General features: G+C 42.5%; 1 protein-coding gene across 5 annotated transcripts in view; it reads right to left on the reverse strand.

Annotated features, from left to right (window-relative positions):
• The window catches only part of dnai3 (dynein axonemal intermediate chain 3), a 32607-nt gene that overhangs the window by 9371 nt on the left and 4773 nt on the right, over positions 1-18463 (reverse strand). For 3 of the 5 annotated variants that reach the window (XM_061779123.1, XM_061779122.1, XM_061779124.1), the window contains 10 exons: positions 17152-17348; positions 16468-16571; positions 12751-12840; positions 12493-12585; positions 5720-5839; positions 5123-5196; positions 4529-4679; positions 2294-2393; positions 924-1039; positions 42-102 (listed from right to left, as the gene is read on the reverse strand). In XM_061779123.1, the coding sequence (XP_061635107.1) occupies positions 42-102; positions 924-1039; positions 2294-2393; positions 4529-4679; positions 5123-5196; positions 5720-5839; positions 12493-12585; positions 12751-12840; positions 16468-16571; positions 17152-17348 (1106 nt within the window). The remainder of the gene's footprint in view (positions 1-41; positions 103-923; positions 1040-2293; positions 2394-4528; positions 4680-5122; positions 5197-5719; positions 5840-12492; positions 12586-12750; positions 12841-16467; positions 16572-17151; positions 17349-18463) is intronic. The other 2 variants (XM_061779125.1, XM_061779126.1) reach the window with 2 other exon arrangements.

Here is an 18463-nt window from a genome sequence, read left to right on the forward strand (position 1 = left end):
TTAAAATATCACAATAATAAAAGAAGGTATAAATAACTCACTAAGTAGTTGATCAAGGTCATTTCTTTCCATTTTCCAGTCAGTGTAAACAATCTCCCCATCCTGGCAAAAACATTGAAATTATGTACACAGAGACACCTGTCAAGTATGATTAAATTATTTACGCCAATGATCTTTTGTTTGTCATCCTCCATGAACAAGTAAGTAGCTTGTTGGTTAACAACGAGGTGGGCCAACATACAAAAATACAACGTCCCACAAGAGGACCTTGACAGTAGCCAGGGAGCAGACTAGTATCTCTCCAATAACTAGTTGTCTGCAGTGGGACTTGGACTGTGACCCTTCACTTCCAAAGCTCAAGTTTTACAGATGAGCGACTGTCGCCCCAATTGTGGGGTCCACAGTTGTCTTGAAATGGCAATGAAAAAAGAACTGACTATACTATTACAATAGCAATCATGCAAATTACCCTTAGAATAATCTAATTTGTAGGCAAAATAATTCATCCATCCATCCAGTTTCTGTACAGCTTATCCTCACTAGGGTCGTGGGCAGGCTGGAGCCTATCCCAGCGAGAGGTGGGGTACACCCTGAACTGGTCACCAACCAATCGCAGGGCACATAGAAACAAACAGCCATTTGCACTCACATTTACACCTACAGGCAATTTAGAGTCTTCAATTAACCTACCACGCATGTTTTTAGGATGTGGGAGGAAACCGGAGTACCCGGAGAAAACCCACACAGGCACGGGAAGAACATGCAAACTCCACACGGGTGAGACCGGGATTTGAACCCCGGTCCTCAGAACAGTGAGGCAGATGTGCTAACCAGTCCACCGTGCCGTAAGAGTTTCTTTACATCCTGCCTTTGAACTAATACTGCTTTTGGCTGAGACTAAATATGGATTGAGGAATAATTACCTGTGTTCCAATATAAATCATGGTATTTATGTCTGGCAGAGGTGTTTGTCCTTTGGCTGAGGGCATTTGTAGCTGACTGTAGTCTGCTGATACTGCTGAGCCATCACCAACATTTTCTTGAACATCACAAATTCATTGTAAGGTTAGGAAAAAAAAGAAAAAAAAAACATCTAATGAACTTTTAATCAGTAACTTGTTGAGAAATGTAATGGACGCACAATAATTTTTAAACGTTTCAGTGTTTCATGATTTAACAAAGGGGGCACTTACTTTTTCCACACAGGGCCAGGTAGCTTTGAATAGTTTATGTTTTCCTTAATAAATAAAAACTGCATTTTATGTTTCCTTGGGTTCTTTGTCTGATATTTACATTTGTTTGATGATCTTAAACATTAAATGGGAGGGGGGGGGGGGGGGGACTATGCAATAATAATAATAATAATACTTTTTGGACTGTATTTATTCCAGAAGCTATCGTGATAGGCAGAACCATTAAAAATACATAAGTTACTCAGTTACTCAGTACTTGAGTCGTTTTTTTCATTTAGTACTTTCTTACTCTTACCCAAGTAATTATTTTGAGGACTGCTTTTTGCTTTCACTTGAGTCATATTATTCTAAGGTAACAGTACTCCTACTTGAGTACAATATTTAGCTACTCTACCCACCTCTGATTATCACCCAGTAGCTTGCCATAAAAAGCTGAACAAAATCAATGAACTTATATGAGGTTAGAATTAGTCTGCACAAACAATTAGCAACTCATCTCCAACTATTAGCAGACATCAAATCAGATTGTAGCCAACATCTCACTGAAGAAGTGACTATCCGCTTTTCCCAGTCAGGGGTCGCCGCCACAGCGAGTCACTTGCATGATTTGCCTGACATAACTCAACCATTTAAATCTGGACTTTAATCAACCCATGTACCAGTTAACTTCACAAACTCGTTTTTAACTGCACATGTGCACATGAAGTTAATTAACAAACAATATATGATATGATACATACAGGCATTGCTTCTGCAGGAGTTACTAAAGTCTCTTACTGCACGTGGAGGCGTGGCCCTCCACGGCAAACTTTTTTTTTGTCCTCTCTCAGCTTCGTGTATGTCACGTCATGCGAGTCAGAGCACTTAACAGTTCTACAGTGCTCACGTCAAAATAAAATCAGAAGTTTCAAAATAAGAGCCTTTATGTACAAATGAACTCAAACTTCCCTGATGGCCAGAACAATGCCTGCGGGCCAGAGTGGATAAAAAAAATATTATCTTATATAATGCATACTGACTGCTGAATGTTTTTTAACTGACCGAGGGGAAATGAAGATCGAGCAGCCTCAACAATAAAAATTAATAACTCTCACTCTCACCTGAGATTGTGGTGCTGTTAATTATATTATTGGTGTAGGGATAAAGGCTGAATCTTATTGGGGCATAATCTCCGTTCCGCTCCATGTTTACCAAGGGAACCTAAAACATGAAAGAACTTGTATATTAATTATGTATTTGCCTCTTTTCAGCAACTTTCAGATAGATTTTCACTCCCTAAACATTGTTTTTTTTTTTTACACTTACAAGTCTGAAGTTTTGTTAGTGACACCTTTCCTGGGTTTCCCAATTAAACTCAATGTGAAAGGCCCACACGGTGCCATCCAAGGACAACGGCAGTCCAGTGCAACCAATGCCGACCGTGCCCAAATTTGGAAGTGCTGACGTGGCAGCATAACAGGAAGTGGAGAGGCTTTCCCTGGTCCATAGACTGCAACTGTGCAATATGTATTAGTCATTATTGCAAAAGAAAGTGTGCATCCCATACTAATTTCAGGGCAGGATCTCGGAGAGTGTAAACTTGCTCGTGAGCTACAGTTCCACGAAGAGTGTTTCAAGGTGTATTTCAGGCCGAGCAGCAGTTTGAAAGCCTGCAGAGACATTTCAAAATATCATTTTTCTATTGTCCTAAAGCTCGGGATAGTGGGACACTATATTTATTATGACTTCCACCATTTTCCCCTTGCCGTTTGCAGTACAAGTCTGCCAAAATAGCACGGCCCACTCACATTGGGGGATTTTTTTTTACGTGGCTGCGCCAACGCTTTAGAATAGAACATTTTTCTATCCGATGACACGACGTTGAGCATTTGACGCCCTTTACATTGAACCTCAACACACACACAATGAATGGGAAAGTCGAGGGCGTTAGACATTTGGCCAAGTGCAGTGTCTGCCAAAGTCTGCCAAAATAGCACTCACAAATCACTGCGCAACCCCCTCTCTTATTGGAGGCACCGCATCGCCATTCTCGAATAGAACACTTTTCTATTCAGGGACGTGCAGCGTCCCATCACCTGCACTTACCGCGCCACGAAAGGGCATTCCGTGGTGCCACCCCTTCAGCACATACACAATAAACGGGAAAGTCAACGGATAACGTAATCCCAATTTGTGACAGTCTCCTGCAATTTAAAAAACACTATGACTTTGTCTTTCCTTATAGAATACTCAACTGAGATTTTTACCACCCTATCAGAGGTGGTTGAGAAAAAAAAATAGAAACAAGTGCTCTGAGTGCACTCTTTGGAGTTGCCCCGTTTGCCTTCCCTCACTTAAGTGCAAAAAGGATGTGCTAGTGTTGCTCCTCTACTAGCCAGAGGATTAATTGCAATTAATTGGAAATCAACAATACCACCTTGTCACATTCGCTGGATTAGAGACACACTTTATTTTGTTAAATTGGAGAAAATCAGACAGTCTTTTGCTGGCTACTCTAATGAATTTGGGAAACTATGGGGCCCGTTTCTCAAATTCGTTAAGAGAACCGATCTGACACCCTCCTCCGACTGACACGTTTCTTCATTGTCGTTTCCCTATCCATCCATCTATTTTCCATACCGCTTATCCTCACTAGGGTTGCAGGCGTGCTGGAGCCTATCCCAGCTGTCTTTGGGCAAGAGGTGGGGTACACCCTGTACTGGTAGCCAGCCAATCGCAGGGCACAACTATTCACACTCACATTCACACCTACGGACAATTTAGAGTCTTCAATAAATTTTGGGGGAAGTGGGAGGAAACAGGAGTACACGGATAAAACCCACACAGGCACGGTGAGAACATGCAAACCCCACACAGGCGAGGCCGGATTTTAACCCGGGTCCTCAGAACTGTGAGGCAGATGTCCTAACCAGTCGTCCAACGTGCCACGTTGTTTCCCTATTTTTATGTAAATTACTTAGGTATGCAGCATTACTTCAATGACCAGTTTCCTTTTAAATGTTTTATCCTAAAATGCAAATGAGAACGCTGCACACTTTGTAAATGGGTTTTCTCCGGGTACTCCGGTTCCTCCTACATCCCAAAAACATGCATGGCAGGTTAATTGAAGACTCTAAATTGCCCGTAAATGTGAGAGTGAATGGTTGTTTGTCTATGTGTGCCCTGCGATTGGCTGGCAATCAGTGCACAGTGTATCCTGTGTCTCCCCCAGAGTCAACTGGGATAGGTTCCAGCACGGCCGCGACCCTAGTGAGGATAAGCAGTACGGAAAATGGATGGATGGATGGAAGATGGCTGTTTTATAAAGTAATAAAAATCAGTGCATCCTGCTGTACCATGATCAAGGGTTTCCATGTCCGCTCCAAGTGTTTGAAAGGGTTGTTGTCGCTGTAATTTGCCATTTGAGACTCCAAATCATTCTGCTTCTTGTCTGGTGCGGTCTGGCGCCCTTGTTTTGGCATTCGGATATCCCAGAACATTAAAGATCTTTGCAAAGACATATATGCAGACATTACTATTCAATTCTTATCATTAGAACTGGTATGAATTGAAACATATTGTTGAACCACCACATTGTTACAGTCGTAACAGACTGATAACAGTCAACATATGAAATATAAATGAAAATGTAGTTATTAATTCTGACAAATACAGAAGGTAAATAAGATAAGAAAGAATTAATGTGTGTATTACATTATTCTAACATGTCTCCAAAAAATGTCTGAGGTGATGTAGCAAAGTTTGAACAAGAACTGCACACTGCAGTACTCTATGTAGCACTGACACTCGCTAATACAATTTCAAGTAGATGGTCCAATGTCACCACGGCAATGGCAAAGATGCTGTTCTCCTAATTAAAAGCAAGCATTACCAATAATATCTCTATCAATATATTTTACTTCGTTTTCAAAGTTTATTTAATGACTTACCCATCAGGGGAGCAGGTGATCAGTTGAACAGAAATATTGGATTTGTTCTCCACTGGAATGCCCTGAGCAGTTACCTAATCAGAGGTCAATGAGAGTTGCAAATTCAACAAATATCTATCAAGCTGAAGACTTTGCCACTTGATGGCGATTGATGACTGCCTTTTTAGTGATTTAATAAAATATCAATCCAAATAAGTAGCAGCATCCCTCGGGTTACTAGTGATTCGTTATAGTGCAATTTACTGAGGCGAGAAAAGCCTGAATGTCCATTTTCCATCCATTTTCAACACCACTTATCCTGGTTAGGGTCGCGGGGCGCTGGAGCCTATCCCAGCTGACTTCGGGCGAAAGGCGGACTACACCCTGAACTGGTCGCCAGTCAGTCACAGGGCACATATAGACACGGACAACCATTCACACTCACATTCACACCGTCACTCAGTGGGAACTGATCCCACGCTGCCCGCACCAAAGTCAGGCGAGTGCACCACTACACCATCAGTGACTACGTCTATCCTGTTCTGTTCACGGTAACCCGAAATGTGATTGCCATGGCCGGCAGGAATATAATGTAAACTTTGAATAAATGACTCATACCTCAAATGTCTGAGACAGCCAGTGGACATCTGTAACTGGTGCTTTGTGGCTGTTCTCCACTCCAGACATTGCACTGTAGCGCACAAGTGGAGCTTTACTGTGTTTCTTGTCCTCAAGCCCCTGTCAATATATTGGGGGTGGGGGTGAGGGATAGTGGTTGGGAAGGAGTTAATTGACTTGAGTATTGCTTAAAGCAAGAGTGCTACAATCTTACTTTTTATTGATGTTTATCAATTCAGCTTGGGCCTCGTGAGCATACAATGTCATCTAGCTTAGTCATGTGAATAAATGTTGCATTTCACAACAAAGGAAAATGCATCCAAATAGAAGCATTTTACTTATTCATTTGGCTGATACACAAGCCACGAGGAGCCTGTAGCTTTCAAAACCCTCAAGATAAAAAATAAAGCCTTGTTTACACCACAAATAAAGGCAAGGGCAGGAATCTGATTTGCTTGTGCGTTATCTTCAGGGACAAACTGTGGTGGTAGGTGAGGGTGTAGGGCATTTACGTAACAGCTGGAGGTTGAGAGCTGATGTTGTTGGCTCTGGGAAATTAAGAGCAAACAGGGGCATGAAGAGAATGGAGGGAGACAGAGGGAGGAGGAAGGAAAGCAAAAAAATAAGAAGCAGGGAGAGGGATGGGGACAGCTGGCCGAGTGTAGGGACAATAAAAGCACACAAAGCAAATGTGGGCAGATGTGTCTCATTAAATAAAGCTGCCTAGTCAAACGTGACAGTGCAGGCCACATGTTTGTCTCTTTAATTATTTGGTTGTTTCTGATGGATATACGGTATTTAATGGACTGGCTTAATGTATTATCCTATAGAAGACACCTTGCCTTTTTCGGTCTTTTAATTACTCCACAGTATAATGTCAGAAAGCAATGCTTGAGATCAGGGGCGTGAAACACACAATTGAGAAAATCTCAATGTTAGAAGATGGCCCACCTCACTTTTGCTATTGAACTCAATTTGTTTGTGATCAGAGTCAGACATCTCCTTTTTACTTTTTACAATAGTATCTGACTCACTCCACATTATCCCTTAATTCAGCCATCCACCCATTTTCTTCCACTTAAACAAGCCACAGTTGCCTGTCTACATGATCAACAGTTATAGTCAACTTACATGGCTTGTTTGTTGACCATGATGAGCTCTGTTGTCGGTGTTCATTCCTCGTGTGTGAGAGAGAGTTTGTGATGCGTTCAAGAGTAGCTCGGACATGAGTGTAACGACAGGTAATTGTTTCAATTGCTGTAAAATTGTGTTGTGTATGGGTGAGGGGTAGTGGCTTGACATATTCGGGGGTGTAATCGCCTACTTTCCATGCCCTGTTACTGTGCATCTGATTCTGATGAAACCTTTATAATGTTTTTCTGTTTGACTTATGTAAATAACACTCATTGCGCAGCTCGTGGAGACACGGAGAAACTCCACCACATCACCTCCCTTCTCTCATTCACACACTCACTATTTCAAATGGTTATACAGTGGGTATGCAAAGCATTCAGACCCCCTTAAAATTGTCACGATTTGTTATATTGCAGCCATTTGCTAAAATCATTCAAGTTCATTTTTTTCTCATTAATATACACACAGCACTCCATATTGACAGAAAGAAATTGAATTGTTGAAATTTTATTAAAAACATTTATTTATTAAATTTATTAAAAAAAGAAAAACTGAAATGTCACACAGCCATAAGTATTCAGACCCTTTGCTGTGACACTCATATATTTACAACCCCAATTCCAACGAAGTTGGGATGTTGTGTTAAATAAATAAAAACAGAATACAATGATTTGCAAATCATGTTCAACCTATATGTAATTGAATACACTACAAAGACAATATATTTAATGTTCAAACTGATAAACTTTATTGTTTTTAGAAAATAATCATTAACTTACAATTTTATGGCGGCAACACATTCCAAAAAAGATGGGACAGAGTCACGTTTACCACTGTGTTACATCACATTTTCTTTTAACAACATTCAAAAAACGTTTGGGAACTGAGGACACTAATTGTTGAAGCATTCTATTTGCAATTCTTTCCCATTCTTGCTTGATGAAGCCAAGATGGAACTTCAAAGCTGTTTAGACTGCACAGACTGGAGTGTCTTTGAAAATTCAGCTGGCAGCCTGGATGAATATACGGACATGGTTACATCCTAGGCGGCACGGTGGCCGACTGGTTAGAGCGTTAGCCTCACAGTTCTGAGGTGCGGGGTTCAATCCCCGTCCCCGCCTGTGTGGAGTTTGCATGTTCTCCCCGTGCCTGCGTGGGTTTTCTCCGGGCACTCCGGTTTCCTCCCACATCCCAAAAAACATGCATTAATTGGAGACTCTAAATTGCCCGTAGGCATGACTGTGAGTGCGAATGGTTGTTAGTTTCGATGTGCCCTGCGATTGGCTGGCAACCAGTTCAGGGTGTACCCCGCCTCCTGCCCGATGACAGCTGGGATAGGCTCCAGCACGCCCGCGACCCTAGTGAGGAGAAGCGGCTCAGAAAATGGATGGATGGATGGGTTACATCCTATATCAGTTTCTGTGAAGAGGTTTGTGTACCAACAAAATCATTTCGCACATTCAACAATAACAAGCCGTGGTTCACTGCTAAACTTAAGCAGCTTCGCCAAGCTAAGGAGGACGCATATCAGAGCGGGGACAGGGCCCTGTATAATCGAGCTAGAAACCAGCTGACTAAAGAAATTAACATTGCAAAGAGAAACTATGCAGCAAAGTTGGAAAAACAGTTTAGCGCAAACGACTCTAAATCAGTCTGGCATGCATTCCAATCGCTGACTAATTACAAGCGACGATCCCCCCAAGCTGAGAACAATAGCACACTAGCCAACGACTTGAATACATTCTACTGCAGATTTGAAAAGGACACTTTCACACCACACACCCACCCGGCCGCACCCGCGACCACAACCACACCTATGACTTCTGCGTTAACCATCCATGAACAGGATGTGAGACGCATCTTCAAACAACAAAAGATGAACAAAGCGGCAGGCCCGGACCATGTGTCCCCATCCTGCCTCAAAGTCTGCGCGGACCAGCTCGCTCCAGTCTTCACTCAGATCTTCAATAGATCTCTGGAACTGTGCGAAGTTCCATCCTGTTTCAAACGCCACCATCATTCCAGTCCCCAAGAAACCTGCAATCTCGGGTCTGAATGACTACAGGCCTGTCGCTTTGACATCTGTGGTCATGAAGTCCTTTGAACGACTCGTGCTGGACCACCTCAAGAGTGTCACAGGTCCCCTGCAGTTTGCCTACCAAGCGAACAGGTCTGCGGATGATGCCGTCAACATGGGACTGCACTTCATCCTAGAACGCCTCGACAGTGCAGGGACCTACGCGAGGATCCTGTTCGTGGACTTCAGCTCAGCGTTCGACACTATCATCCCTGAACTCCTTTCATCCAAGCTTCTCCAGCTCAGCGTCTCACCTGCCATCTGCCAGTGGATCTACAGCTTTCTGACGGGCAGGACACAGCAGGTCAGGCTGGGGGAGGCCACCTCATCCACACGCAGCATTAGCACTGGGACAAGGTTGTGTCCTCTCTCCGCTGCTCTTCTCTCTCTACACGAACGACTGCGCCTCAGCGAACCCGACTGTCAAACTCCTGAAGTTTGCAGATGACACCACTGTCATCGGCGAGTCGGCATTTCGACAGGAAGTGGATCGGCTGGAGCTGTGGTGCGGCCGACGCAATCTGGAGCTGAACACGCTCAAGACTGTAGAGATGATCGTGGACTTCAGGAGGCATCCTTCGCCACAGCTGCCCCTCACGTTGTCCAGCCGCCTTGTTTCAACCGTCGAGACCTTCAAGTTCCTGGGAATTACAATCTCTCAGGACCTGAAATGGGCGACCAACATCAACTCCGTCCTCAAAAAGGCCCAGCAGAGGATGTACTTCCTGCGGCTTCTGAGAAAGCACGGCCTGCCACCGGAGCTGTTGAGACAGTTCTACACAGCGGTCATCGAATCAGTCCTGTGTTCTTCCATCACAGTCTGGTTTGGTGCTGCTACAAAAAAGGACAAACTCCGCCTGCAACGGACAATCAAAACTGCTGAAAGGATTGTCGGCACCCCCCTACCCACCCTTGAGGACTTGCACGCTGCCAGAACTAAGACAAGGGCGTGCAAAATCCTCTCGGACCCTCCGCACCCCGGTCACCAGCTCTTCCAGCTCCTTCCCTCAGGTAGGCGCTACCCATCAATGCAAACTAGAATTAGTAGACATTCCAACAGCTTCTTCCCTCTCGCAATCAACTTCTTAAACACCTAACCTATAATTCCATTACAACAAGCTGGCAATTTTTTTACTTGAGTTCGTTGTCACATTTCTGTGGGGCCAATTATGTATTACTCGTGCACTCACTGTAGTTGTCTCGCCATGCTGCACTATTTGCATATACTGGCCACTCATGCCAGAGTAGCATCTGCTCCATTTGCACACTGATTGAGGAGTATCTGTAACATTTGCTCAACCAACATTGTCCCAGATTATCGCACTACTCGTCACTTTAAACCGCATACACTCGTTGAAGTCTCAGCGCCCTTTGCACAATGGTCATTGCACCGGACTATTTCAATATTAGTCATTCGAACTGCTCTAAGTGCTAGAGGACTCTGCATCTTTTTGCACAATTGTTTTTTGTCAATGTCTTTGTCTCCAAAGTGTTCTGTAAATTGACTGCCTGTTGTACTAGAGCGGCTCCAACTACCGGAGACAAATTTCTTGTGTGTTTTGGACATACTTGGCAAATAAAGATGATTCTGATTCTGATGTACAGCTTCAGCTGTTCAACAGTCCGGGGTCTCCGTTGTTGTATTTTACGCTTCATAATGCGCCACACATTTTCAATGGGAGACAGGTCTGGACTGCAGGCAGGCCAGTCTAGTACCCGCACTCTTTTACTATGAAGCCACGCTGTTGTAAAATGTGCAGAATGTGGTTTGGCATTGTCTTGCTGAAATAAGCAGGGGCGTCCATGAAAAAGACGTTTGGAAGGCAGCATATGTTTCTCCAAAACCTGTATGTACCTTTCAGCATTAATGGTGCCTTCACAGATGTGTAAGTTACCCACTAACTAACACAGCCCCATTCCATCACAGATGCTGGCTTATGAACTTTGCGTCCATAGCAGTCCGGATGGTTCTTTTCCTCTTTGGCCCGGAGGACACGACGTCCACAATTTCCAAAAACAATTTGAAATGTGGACTCTGGTATGATGAGACCAAGATAGAGCTTTTATTCATTCATTCATTCATTCATTTTCCGTTCCGGTTATCCCCACTAGGGAGCATCTGCCTCACAGTTCTGAGGACCAGGGTTCAAGTCCCGGCCCCGCCTGTGTGGAGTTTGCATGTTTTCCCTTTGCCTGGGTGGGTTTTCTCCTGGCACTCCGGTTTCCTCCCACATCCCGAAAACATGTGTGGTAGGTTGATTGAAGACTCTAAATTGCCCGTAGGTGTGAATGTGAGTGTGAATGGTTGTTTGTTTATATGTGCCCTGCGATTGGCTGGCGACCGGTTCAGGGTGTACCCCGCCTCCCGCCTGAAGATAACTGGGATAGGCTTCAGCAGCCCACGGCCCAAGTGAGGATAAGCGGTAAAGAAAATGGATGGATGGATGGATGGCTTCAGAACTCCATGACTGTTCTTGAATGGCCCAGCAAGAGCCCTGACTTAAACCCAATTGAGCATCTCTGGACAGATCTGAAAATGGCTGTCCACCAACGTTCACCATCCAACCTGGCAGAATTGGAGAGGATCTGCAAGGAGGAATGGCAGAGTATCCCCAAATCCAGGTGTGAAAAACTGCATCATTCCCCAAAAGACTCATAGCTGTATTAGCTCAAAAGGGTGCTTCTACTAAATGCTGAGCAAAGGGTCTGAATACTTATGGCTGTGTGATATTTTGAGTTTTTTTCTTTTTTAATAAATCTGCAAAAATGTCAACAATTCCGTTTTTTTCTGTCAATATGGGGTGCTGTATGTTAATGAGAAAAACAAAATTAACTTAAATGATTTTAGCAAATGGCTCCAATATAACAAAGAGTGAAAAATGTAAGGGTGTCTGAATAATTTCCGTACCCACTGCACCTTTAACGCTTCCTTAATTTGTTACATCTTTATCTGTGTATTTCAGCCTGGTTACATTCAAGTTTATTGTTAAAACGCCACATTCAGGCTTCCACAGACACACACACATACACAGGCAAAAAAAAAAAAAAAAAGTCCCCCCCACCACCCATACTTCCCTGCTTGAGATGTTTTTGAGATGTTTTTCTTTAAATTTATTATGTTAAGCCAAAGAAGAGTTTACTCAACATTGAAGACATCATCTAGATGTTTGAAGACGACCCAACCACATTCTTTCCTTATGCAGCGAGATCAATGTAATCATCTATATACACTTTTAGATTTACTTTGATTAACTAAATTCTACAACTAGATATGACAGCTGTGGCTTGTTTAAGAAGAACCATTACACAATTGAATTGCCATCTAATGAAAGAGTGACGATGAGGAGAAAACCATGGAGTGTCATCAGTCTTCAGAGCCAATACACAGCATCCTCTGATAGCAACCATTCTTGAGCACCCATACTTGACAAAACCAATCTAACATCATCATGAGAACACAATTAGGGTAATGAAAACCACATGTAATAAACCATTGTTTGCAGAATACCATGTATTATTGTATCAACAAGGTGCTCATTAGATACAGGATATTGGTACTTACCAGCATGTCAGTTTTGAGAGATTCATGTTTATGATGACCATGTTGGGCTGGGTGTAAATGCACGACGTAAGCAGATATTTCCCACAACACGACCTAACGCACACACATTGGCATGCCTGTTATTGATGATCACCATTTCTGTTCAAAAAACAATGAGCAGCAGAAATCGATGAACAGAAATTGTGTGCAGAAGGGTGTTCACAGGAAAGAAACAGCAGGGACAAGCAAGACAAGACACAAAAGAGTCAAAGTAAGCACCTGCCCGTTCAGGCAGCCGCCAACAATAATATTTGGATCAGAGGGGCAAAATTCAAAGGCAAGTATGTCGTCTGGGCACTCTAGCAGTATCTGTAACACAAAAACACATGCCATAAGTACAAAAATAATGTAGTGCAAACATGACATTTTCATGTACAAATTACAATATTAGATGCATTTATGGATTCTTGTCTGCGTAAAGTTGATCTTATAATCCAGAAAACCAAGTGCATAAGCAAGGTTCTATCTTCGATGAGCCCCAGAGTGGCAATACAAAGCAGCTATTTTTCAGCATTCTGTTAAAATACACCAATGATAATAATAGCTGCTGAAATGGACAATAGGCCTCACTTATCTACACTTTAAACAGTGAGAGAATATTGTGCTAATATGACCCCAGCTTTAACAGAAGATGAAAACCATGCCTCACACGGATCAGAGAAGACATGCGTCATCTACAGCAGTCGCCCCCGACCACCGGTCTGCGGACACTATATCAGGAGTCCTACTTAAAATACGGGTTTATCGCAACAGTTAACTCTCATGGACTAAGTCCGCTCTTATACAGATACAGTCATAGTTTGCTGCTCGACACAGGCAGAACTACTTTTGCCGAGTTAAAAAGTCTACTCATTGAGGTGATACGGAACTGCAGTCTATTCTGGGTGCCTACAATAACTGCGACCCCCACTCCTGCATCGCACCCACAGTGGACCCACCACGAACAGCGAAGGAGGAAACATGCGAGGCAAGCGTGTGTGTGTGTGTATATGATCTAGAGAGATTATGTTGCACTTTGACCCCAGTTATTGATCAAAGTGTCCGTGTTCAGTCAATAAATGTTCTCAAATTTGGCACAATAGATTTGATGATCTTTTTCACACTGGATCTTGTTTGGCAATATCCTCCTACATTTAAAGAATGTATAGCATTTTACTTTGTTTCTTAAAAGTGAATATATGTTGGTGTTTTAGTGCAAACAAATCATTGGGTGAGTAGGCAAAAATCAGTCTATATGAGTGCTAAGTGAGAGGAATCTGCAAATATATTAATTTGAACTATGTACCCCCTTCCCAAATTATTATTACTTTACTTGTGCATAGTTTCTCAACTTTAATGTTTAAGGTCAAATAAATGTGAATATCAGACAAAGATAACCCAAGTGAACATCCATCCATCCATGCATTTTCTGAGCCGCTTCTCCTCACTAGGGTCGCGGGCGTGCTGGAGCCTATCCCAGCTGTCATCGGGCAGGAGGCGGGGTACACCCTGAACTGGTTGCCAGCCAATCGCAGGGCACATAGGAACAAACAACCATTCGCACTCACAGTCATGCCTACGGGCAATTTAGAGTCTCCAATTCATGCATGTTTTTGGGATGTGGGAGGAAACCGGAGTACCTGGAGAAAACCCACACAGGCACGGGGAGAACATGCAAACTCCACACAGGCGGGGCCGGGGATTGAACCCGGGTCCTCAGAACTGTGAGGCTGACGCTCTAACCAGTCGGCCACTGTGCCGCCCAAGTGAACGTAAAATTACGTTTTTAAATGGTGATTTTATTTATTAAGGGAAAAACATATTCAATCTACCTGGCCCAGTTTGAAAAAGTGATTGACCTCCTGAATTTGGAAAGCTGAGCTCATTTTCAATGACCACACCCAAGCCTGATTACCTCCAGATCTGTTCAATCAAGAAATCACTTAAATAGAACCTGTAAGACAAAATCAAGTCGTTCTAAAAGAATGAAGTAAATATACGTCTGGAAAGGGTTACAAAGTAAGTTATAAATCTTAGGGACTCCAACGAACCACGGTGAGAGCCATTATTCACAAATGGAGAAAACATGGAACAGAGGTGACCCTTCCCAAAATTACCCCAACAGCACAGCGCCAACTCCTCCAGGAAGTCACAAAGCAACCCAGAACAACATCGAAAGAACTGCAGGCCTGCCTAACCTCAGCTAAGGTCCACTTCATCCAGCGTGTCCTGGGTTGTCCCCGGGGTCTCCTCCCGGTGGGACGTGCCCGGAAAACCTCACTAGGGAGGCGACCAGGAGGCATCTGAATCAGATGCCCCAGCCACTTAATAACAATTTTTGGTTAATTTTCACTGATCACACCCAAGCCTGACTACCTCCAGACCCGTTCATTCAAGAAATCACTTACAGAATCTGTCCCAACAAAATCAAGTCGAACAAAAGATCCAAAAAAACTGCAACAAAATTACACGATCCAAAGAAATTCTAGAAGAGTCGAGAAATAAAGTAAATGACATTTATTCGTCTGGAAAAAGCCATTTCTAAAGCTTTAGGATTTCAGCGAACCATAGGGAGAGCCATTATCCTCACATGGAGAAAACATGGAACAGTGACTCATCTAGAAGGCCACAAAGGAACTCAGGACAACTTCTCGAGAAATACAGGCCTCCCTTGCCTCAGTTAAGGTCAGTGTTCATGACAACAATAACGAAGAGACTGGGCAAAAATGGCATCCATGGCAGAGTTCCAAGGTGAAAACTGCTCACCAAAAAAGAACATAAAGGCTCGTCTTGTGCAAAAAAATCTGAATGATTCCCAAGACTTTGGGCAGAATATTCTATGGACTGACTCGACGCAAATTAAACTTTTCGTAAGGTGTGTGTCTCGTTACATCTGGTGAAAATGTAACACAGCATTTCAGAAAAAGAAACCATACCAACAGTCAAACATGGTGGTGGTAATGTGATGGTCTGGGGCTGCTTACTCCTTCGGGACCTGGACGACTTGCTGTGATTGATGGAACCATGAATTCTGTTTCTGACCAGAGAATTCCAAAGGAGAATGGTCAGCCATCAGTTTGTGACCTCAAGCTGAAGCACACTAGGGTTCTGCAACAGGACAACGATCCAAAACAAACCAGCACATTGACCTCTGAATAGCTTTTAAAAAAAAAAGTCGGCAACTAGAAGTCCGGGATTTTAAGCTGTTTGAAATGCTGTGGCATGACCTTTAAAAGGCCGTTCATGCTCGAAAACCCTACTTTGTAACTGAATTAAAATAATTCAGCAAGCAAGAGTAGTGCAAAACATCAAAATATCTACAAAGATGTAAAAAAGTCACTACCAGTGATGGAAAATGCTTGATTTCAGTTGTTACTGTTGTTGTTGTTTTTGTTGTTGATAGTCCTTAAATGCGCTACAACTGCTTCGGGGAGACGGAACAACTCATCGATTGATGCACCTAGTTGCCGGTGATGAAGTTCAACCAGTACAGCCGGACATCGTAACCACAGGTATTCGGATGATTCCTCTCCTTCACCGCAAAGTCTGCATCTTGCATTTGCATTGTTGCTGCTGAGGTTGGCCCAAATCAGTTATTAGGTTGAGGGAGCAATTACTTTTTCACACAGGGCCAGGTAGCTTCGGATAGTTTTTTCTTCCCCTTAATAAATAAAATGACCATTTAAAAATTGCATTTTATGTTTACTCGAGTTATCTTTGTCTGATATTTACATTTGTTTGATGATCTTAAAGTGGGGAAATAATGCAAACAAAAAAATACACATTTGAAAAAGGGGAATATACTTTTTCATGGCACTGTATGTCCAATAGTTTTCTTGTGAGAAATTCGTATTTGTTATTCTTAAGGAAAACTGGTGTGGGCAACAGGATATACAGAATACAGCATTATCAACTGTCAACGGCATGCACATTCAACTTTCAGACAGTTTTGCATACCTTGACATGAGTTGGGTCAGAGAAGCTGTAAAAAACTATGAGCGGCCCAGTAGATCTGATCAAATTCTGCTGCTTCTTTTCTGTCATCGCCACAGCTATCACATCTTCAAAAGCAATAACACAATAAATGTACCAAAATAAACTTAAACCAACACAAATGTTCACTACAGAGTGTAAATAGCACTGTCATTAAAGAAACTAGAACATCTGTGATTCCTATTCGACTGAAGGTTTTGTTTCCCCATCCCTCTCTTCATCCGTTACACATGGCTCAGTGTCAAAGGGGCACATACTGTAATTGAATGATGGCCTTATTTAAAGATAACTTGTACCTGTACCCTCAGTCACACAAGAACCATAGCGTCTATATATTGTTCTAATGTCTATACACGTGTATAGTTTACATCACATCAGTATAAAACGTGAGAATTAAAGAAAATATATACTTTATTTTTTCTTAACTGTCTGACATGAAATGAGACTAATCTTTTCCTGTTTTAGGTCAATTAGGATTACCGAAATTATTTCTATTTACTAAATGCCAGAACTGTGAGAGGATTTTTTTATATACAAATATATATAATATTTTTGAGCACGACTGTGTCTTGTATACTAGTTTGGAAAGACCATTTGTAAACTTTGAAAATGTTGAGAAAAAAAACAGGAACTTTGAGCTAGCTTTACTCTGGATGGTGGGATGCCAGTGCATGCAGCTGATCTCCTTGTCCTGAGAGTATCTGGGGTCAGAAAAAGCCTGATTCAGCATCAAAGCATCTGACACCTTCCCAGACCAGTCCACGTCCTCGGTTTCTTTCCCCAAAGCCATCCAGTCATCTCTGAACACATTCATAATCTCCTCTTGCTGAAGGGCATGCAGAACCCTACAAAAAGAAGCAGTGAGCATCTTCTTCGGAAACAAAACAACACATACAACCTAAAACACTATAAATCCTGAAACTTTATTGGTGACTATTCTTATGCTGATTCAGCAGAGGATATTTTAGGGGAGGGATGTCAAAACTCAATTTAGTTTGCGGGTCACATTCACCCCAATTTGATCTCAAGTGGGCCAGACGAATATATCCGTGGCCTTATAAGCTATAAATAACACTAATTCAAACATTTTACAATTTTGTGGGTGCACATAACAACTACATTTGGGAAAATATTCACATTTATTTATTATTATCTTGTTGCAAATCTTGTTTGAAACCATATGAGCAATCTCAAATGTCATAACAAATAGTGCAATTTCAACATTATGAATCAGTGTTTTCATTCACAGTTGCAACTTACAGATCACAGTATATCTATAAACTGTATGTATATAAACTTTACAAAACAACTTATTTAGAAATCATTTTAAATTTACATAAATTTCTACATCCATTTGGAAATCTTGAAAGGCTCAACTGACTCGCACCATACAAACTAAAGGGGGAACCTTTCAGAATGAAAGTGCAGTTCTTTCTCCCACTGCCTTTGAAAATTATACAGACAGATTGACAGAGTGAAAGCTCTGTCTGTTAAGGAGAAACATTCAATATATTGCCAAAGGCATTTGCTCACCTGCCTTGACTCACATATGAACTTAAGTGACATCCCATTTCTAATCCATAGGGTTCAATATGACATCTGTCCACCTTTTGCAGCTATAACAGCTTCAATTCTTCTGGAAAGGCTGTCCACAAGGTTTAGGCGGGTGCTTATGGGAAATCTTGCACATTTTTACAAAAGCGCGTTCGTGAGGTCACACACTGATGTTGGACGAGAAGGCCTGGCTCTCAGTCACTGCTCTAATCCATCCCAGAGGTGTTCTATCGGGTTGAGGTCAGGACTCTGTGCAGTCCACTCAAATTCATCCACACCAAAGTCTCCAATCCATGTCTTTATGGACCTTGCACAGCCATGTTTGAAATGGAAGAATTGTTCCCACAAAGTTGGCTCCTTAGTTCCGGTGAAAGGAACTCTGAAGGATTCAGCATACCAAGAGCTT

Source organism: Phyllopteryx taeniolatus, chromosome 7 (assembly GCF_024500385.1).
Source record: "Phyllopteryx taeniolatus isolate TA_2022b chromosome 7, UOR_Ptae_1.2, whole genome shotgun sequence".
Lineage (NCBI taxonomy): Eukaryota > Metazoa > Chordata > Actinopteri > Syngnathiformes > Syngnathidae > Phyllopteryx > Phyllopteryx taeniolatus.